A 7015-nucleotide genomic window follows, 5' to 3' on the forward strand; every position below is an offset into this window, starting at 1 on the left:
AAAAAAAAAAAATAAAAAAAAAAAAAAAAAAAAAATAAAAAAAATATGGAAAAAAATGTAGTGGTGATCGGGCGCTCCCACCTGTGTAAAATATGTGGGGGTTTGGGGTAATTAGACAAACGTGTCCCCACAGGGGGGTACTCTGTACTATTTGTTTGTTCTTAAAGGTGTCGGTTAAAGTTTTTGCTGTTCATGGTTTATGCACGGGAATATGGTACAGGAGGGGAAAGCAGGGAGCCCTGCCTGGGGGCAAGGGTCCCGACCTACCCCTTCGGGCACGGCATCTGTCTTAAATCTCAGAGATTTTCTATGAAAAAACATCGTTTTAAAACATCATAATGGAAAAAAAAAAAATTTAATGAAAAAAAAATTTTAATACAAGGGCCCAAAATGTGGTTTCATGGTCAGGAAAAGGGTCCCTTATAACGTTGGGTGTAAGAAACATCATGGTGTTTCAAAACTAAAATGGTTAGTGTAGGAGAAAAATTGTTGAGTATTCACAAAATAAAGTCATTTAAATAAGAAAAAGATAGCGATAAAAATTTTTGTGTTCAAGTAAATGTTTTCTAATAAATTATGAGTATAAACCACATAATTGTACAAAAAAGACTAAGAAAATACAGGGAAATTGTTTAAAAGCAAAAAGGGGGAAAATTATCGTGTTCTATGGTCTGTGATGAAAAAAGCGTTTGAAAAAACTTGCTGACAGGGATGGTGATGGAAACAGAGAAGAGGCAAACCGAAGAAAAAGACTGAGCGAAAACATCAAAGTTTTTTGCGGGCTGTTGGGGTACAGGGGGAAAAAAAACGTTAATCGGTTGATGCGAAGGATGGTGGAGAGGTCCACGGCTGCTAAAACAAAAGATCCGTTTTGATGTGAGGGTTTCATTTTATAAATTGTCACGGCTGTAGACCTCTGGGTCGGCTGAGGCATTGGAGTTATTGAAAGGAAGGGCACACTGGCTTTTCTGGTATGTGGGCGTAAAGATAAATATCCACTTCCTAAAAGGAGACAGCAACAGCCAAAGAAAAAGAGAGAGAGAGAGAGAGAGGGGGAGAGAGAGAGAGAGAGAGAGAGAGAGAGAGAGGAAAGAGAGAGAGAGAGAGAGACCTAAAAGGAAGGGGAGAGAGAACCAAAAGGAGAGAGGAGAGAGAGGAAGGGGAGAGAGAGAGAAGAGAGCTAAAAGGGAGGAAGGAGGGGAGAGGAGAGAGAGGAAGAAAGGAAAAGGAGGGGGAAAAGAGAGAGCAAGAGAGGGGGAGAGGAAGAAAAAGGGGCAAAGAAAGAAAAGGGAGGAGAGGAGGAGAGAGAGGAGGGGGGAAAAGAGAGAGAGTGCAAGTGTCACTGAAAATCTTTTCTGTAATTTATGGCGAAAAACCGATGTCCTGTTGGTGCTGAAGGAGAACTTTGGGGTGCACTTCCAGTAAGCCACACAGGCCATATTTACCTATGAAACTGAACTGAAAAAGACGAAAGAGAGGAACGTTGTAATTATTACTTTCAATAAAATTTTTTCAGGGATAAAAAAACAAAAAAAGGGAAAAGAAAAGAAAATATTTCTTAAAAATTTTATCTCTTTTTCTTTATGTATTTTAAAATTTTTTACAGCTTTAAAAAACACTTATTATATAGCTGGTTCCCCCAAACACTGAAATAGGCATTAATAAAAAATTTTGTTTACAACACTTCATTTGATTAACTATTTGCTGGGAAGACTTTTTTGTACTGAATCTTTTACAAAAAAAAATTTATAGAGATTGAAACTCTAAATTGAAGCACAACGACATAGCTATCAATACCTGCAGTAAACTCATATGTTTCTTATGCTACAATTTCAAATATAAAAAATAAGATTTCTGCAATTTGCCCTCATTAAACCCTTTTTTTTTTATCATGAACTTTTTAATGAAAAAATGATGCACTGAATTTAAAAAGGCCAGGTCTACAAAAGAATGCACTGTTTAAAAAGATTTCCTCATTTTTAAATATAATAAAACTTGTGTAACAATTTTTAATCTCATTTTGTATTTTGCATCCAGACTTTTCTCCTTTTTCAAATTTCTTAAGAAGAGCAAAACTAACAGAGATCTGGGGTTTTAAAACCCCGGTACCATTTAAAAAACACATCCACGGGAATTAAAAATTTTTTGGCTCACTAAAAATTTTTAGAGAGAACTTAATTTTTTCAATACCAAAAGAATTTCAATATGTTTATCTGCGGGGATTGCGAAAATTTGCTCATTATCAAAAAATGTGAATTAATAAAACATAAAAAATAACAAAAATTAATATCACATCTCAAGTTGAGAAATTGGGAAAGTTACTTTATTTATTTTTATTATTTTTTTTGGTGTTGGGGGTGTGTGTGTGTGTGTGTTGTGTGTGTGTGTGTGTGTGGGTGTGTGTGTGTGTGTGTGTGTGTGTGGTGTGTACTGTTGTTGTACTGTGGTGTTGTGACTGTGTTGTTGTACTGTGTGTGTTGTGAAATGTGTTTTTTTGACTGTGTGTGTTGTGCTGTGGGTGTTTTGACTGTGTGTGTTGTGACTGTGTGTGTTGTGCTTTGTGTTGTGACGTGTGTGTTGTGCGTGGTGTGGCTGTGTGGTGTACTGTGGTGTGTTTGTGCTGGTGTTGTGACTGTGTGGGTGTGACTGTGTGTGTGGTGTGTGACTGTGTGTGTGTGTGGCCTATTCGGGTTTACCTCCTTTGCCTTCTGCTCTTTCCGCTTTTTTCCCTTTGGAGCCTCATCCATTCTATTGGTGCTTCTAACCCCCGCCCATCGGTTTTCCCTGTTAAGTTAGAAAAGTAAGAAATTTTAATATAAAAATCAATTGAGATTTTCACTCTCAACCTGCTGGTTGGGGGACACGGAGTCACTTCCAAAAAATTTTGGTGGGTGGGGGAGTGACAGAATTTGTTAGCATGGGAAAAAATTTTGGGTGAAAGGGGTGGGAATCCGGAACGTGTCATCCAAATTTTGTTGCCCTGTGGCAGATGATGAAACATCTAGCTGGGAGTGACAAAAAAACTTGAAAAAAATTAATTCATTTTTCTATGGGAAGCTAAACGTGGTGGAAATACATCTGTGAAACCCTACGGCACAGGGGATTATGGGAATTAATATTAAAAATATCTAAAAAAACCATAAATAAATTTTTGTTCATTATTATTTCTGTTATTTTATAATAAAGGAGTATCTTAAATAAAACTGTCAATTACTATCTTCCACTATAAAATGGCAAAAATTTAACCTCAAAGGGAAAATAGCATAGGGAGATAGAACTTACAGCCACACCCCAATTTAAAAAGGTTAAGTCAGATATTTTTATGCTCATTCTATCACTGGCTTTTTCTCTCTTCCTAGTCTGACTGCGCACTCGGATAATGGGGTTTTATACAATTTGGTTATAAAATGTTTGTCCCCCAAGTGTGCTGATTGTATTTCCCAAAAAAAATATAAAATAAAAAAAATTAAAAATAAAAAATAAAAAATTTAATGAATGAAAGATAAAAAGTAATAAAACAAGTAGTTTTTCTTTTCTCACCTTTCTGTTCTTGAGGAAATCAGATATAAGATTTCCACAATTCAAGAACTCTTCCCTCTCCCAGGTGTCGTCTGCAGGCTCAAATCCCTGCCATCTTACTAGGAATTCTCTGCCATTTATAGCTTTTCGCATTCCCACTATTTTCTCCACCTTTAAATATGAAAAGCAAATGACTGACATACATAAAACTGATTAATCTTATTTATAAAAGAATATCATTAACACACCTCCTTTATGAGCTATCATTATATATATATTTTTTCTCATTCAACAAAAGTAATGCACTTACCACCAGATCTCCATCACTCTCTTCACTGTCATTACTATCTCCTTTACTCTGACTTATGTCCTTTTCTCCTGCCATTTCAGATTGGTCCTGCTTCTCAGTATCATTTTCAAACTCTTGAGTCTTTTCAGTCCTTACTTTTGTCTCCTGCGGTTTTTCATTATTGCTCCCTAGGTCTTCATTACTTTGCCCTAGTATCATACCAGGATTTGGCATTACTGTATCAGGGTTCACAGTTCCAAGTCTGCTGATCTCCTGGTCTTCTTCTCCATCATCAATCAGTCTTTTTCTGTTAACCTGTCCTTGTGATTCCCAGCATGAGTCACTCTCCTGTAAGAAGCAATCAACCACATTGGGAGGCTCCGTGCCCATGGTGTTACTCATGGCACTGATATCTGGTTTTATTATGAACTAAACTATTCTCATTTCTGTGGCTGCCAGAGGTATCTCCTTCTCCTGGGTTGCTTCACATATTGGAGAAGTTTGTATTATTTCTTGACTTCTTTTAGCGGCCCTGATGTTGCGCCATGTGGCTGAACGATTGGAGCTTATTGCAGATGCAGAGAGATAACGCTCAACTGTTGTGGGGACTCGCCTTTGGTCAAAGTCTTGGTCAATTCTCTGGACAACTTGTTGCCTATGGAAATTTAAGAACAGAAGCCTTGCTAGACCATTTAACTGACCATGTACTTTTCTATGCTGATGTTATGCAAAAACCCTGGGAATATGAAATCTGTTTCTTTAAAGAATAATTTCAATAACTGACAATTTGACAAAATTTCCAAACATAAAAAGAGACCTACCTCATTTCTTCATTGGTGGCATATAGGTCACTCTCACGATGATGGTGATTGTGTGCCTCATATGCTCTCTTGGAGTAGAATAAAGCTGAGCAGACATTGCACTGCATCACTTCTCTGTTAATGTGGAAGACAGATATCAGCATTAACATCATCATTTATTTATTTTTAATTATGAAATTCTTTCAACTTGAACAGAAAAGCTTACCAAAATTTCACAATACAGGCAAAAAATTATTGAAAGTGCATTGTCTATTTGAGAGGAAGAAAAAATTAATTCCTTTTGTGACTATTGTCTCCACACAAATTGCTTTAATACCCTTTTACCCTAAGGAAAGACAAGGTAAAATTAAGAAGTCTAAAATTCAATTATGAATTACATGTCAACAATAATAAAAGAACAAATAACAAAATACAAATTAAATATTTCCTCCTCAAGAAAACAGAAAGAGAAAGAAAAACTTACTCAGGTACAGCATCTCTCCTCCTCTGTATGCCTAGTTGCTAAGTGCTTCTGTAGATTATACTTGACTTGATACTCACAACCACAAAGGTGGCAGTAGTATACACTGTGTGCTTCACCAGCATTGTTTAGGACTATCTTTAAACTTGGGGCTGGGGTTTTTATTGGATTCACCATGCGGATTGCTCTGTTGAGACAAAAAAATATATATTAGATTTTGCTACTACATTATCTGTATATATCATTGCTCCCAACTGGTTCCACATACATCGACAGGGCTGTGAAAAATTAATAAATTGCAGGCTACTGACCTAATTCTCCAACTAACTACCTTCTTTATTATGGATGTAATCTTGATTTTTATTGCCCCAGCTACTTTTTTATCATAATAATTACTTGGGCAGTTAATATTACTATCAATATGATTATATTACTTTTTAAATATTACATTTTAATATTTTAAACAAAGAAATGTGGTAGACATCAAAGGTCATATAGCACTATGATAAAGTATTGTGGTGAGAGGGGTTTAAAGAAGTTCTTTATGGAAACAAAATGTCTCAGATTTCAAGTCTTATGGCATTATAAGATAGCATGGTAAAGAAGTGAATATAAATGGGGTAGATAGGGTTGATAGCAGGGGTTGAGGAAAAGGTTGATTAGATTAAATGGAGGGTAATTATGCATCTAAGGAAAATCAAGCTGTTAACTGAAAAGGCAGGGGGTGTTGGACAGGTTGGGGGTCAGGGAAGAGAGGACAAGTATGGAAAAGTGAGGGTGCAGGCTTTAGTATAGCAGAGGCAGGATAGTAGGATATGTGGGACTGAAAGAGGAACATTGCACAATGGAAGGTTTTATGGTTTGAAGTTTATTGGTAGTCAGACCTGACCAGAAAGATTGCTGACGGTTATAGAGGAAAGTTTTGAAGTGGGGGTAGTAGTCGGTGGCTGGAATGTGTGAAAAGTAGGTTTTGAGTTGTGGACAAGTGGCAGATTGTGCCAAGGGATCTGCTTGTTCACTGCTGGTGATCCTGAAATGGCTGGATATCCAGCTGGGTATGCACACAGATAAAACAACTGGTCTTGTATCTTATGGACTATAAGGTTGATAGGGTCTATGGATTGCATGAATCTGTGAAGATGGTGAAGGATGAGGAAGAAATGGAAAACATGCATTGTAAAGTGAAGAGGATAGCATATAGTTCTGTTGTAAGGACACTAGATTCAGGAGGAGTGACTAGAGGTAAGTGCAAGAAAATGTGTAAGGAGGATAGATGGGATGTTTGATTTGGGTGGATCAAGGAAAATAGAAGAGCAGTTACAGGAGGAAGGTATTAGCCAAGAAGGAGAGACCAGGGCAGAACGAGAAGGGGATCAAAAATGGGTGAATGGGGAAGTAGTGTCCATATGAACAGGAAAGGGGTAGGCGCATGTGGAGAGGAGGTGAAGATATGAAGAGAAAGAAAGAAAAATGGTGAAACCAGCATAGCTTCTTGGAGACAAAAGACCACGACATCAAGAAAGAGTGTAGGCCTGATTCCCTACAGAGTTTCTAGTGTGTGTGTGGTGTGTGTAGTGTGAGTGGTGTGTAGTGTGTGTGGTGTGTATGTGTGTGTGTGTGTGTATGTGTGTGTGGTGTGTAATGTGTGTGTATGTGTTGGTGTGTGTGGTGGTGATGTGTGTGGTGTGTGTGTGATAGTATGTGGTGTGTGATGTGTGTGGTGTGTATTGTGTGTGATGTGTATGTGTGATGTGTGTGGTGTATATTGTATGGGATGTGTGTGGTGTGAGGGTGTGTAGTGTGTGCTGTGGTGTGTGTGTGTGGTGGTGATGTGATGTGTGGTGTGATGTGTGTGTTGTGTGATGTGGGTCATGGGTGGTGTGTGTGTGTGGGTGGTTGTGTGTGTGTGTGTGATATGTATGTGTG

The 7015-nt window shown here is 37.6% G+C and overlaps 1 protein-coding gene across 1 annotated transcript; it reads right to left on the reverse strand.

Moving 5' to 3' along the window:
* Positions 1 to 1746: 1746 nt before the first annotated feature.
* On the reverse strand, positions 1747 to 6216 carry LOC119569750. The gene is given in 10 exon segments (XM_037917776.1): positions 1747 to 1824; positions 2697 to 2784; positions 2980 to 3005; positions 3541 to 3690; positions 3830 to 4463; positions 4630 to 4743; positions 5093 to 5110; positions 5112 to 5276; positions 5358 to 5367; positions 5979 to 6216. Coding segments are annotated over 10 exon segments (1521 nt in total).
* Positions 6217 to 7015: the final 799 nt, after the last annotated feature.

This window comes from Penaeus monodon, unplaced genomic scaffold (assembly GCF_015228065.2).
Source record: "Penaeus monodon isolate SGIC_2016 unplaced genomic scaffold, NSTDA_Pmon_1 PmonScaffold_18430, whole genome shotgun sequence".
NCBI lineage: Eukaryota > Metazoa > Arthropoda > Malacostraca > Decapoda > Penaeidae > Penaeus > Penaeus monodon.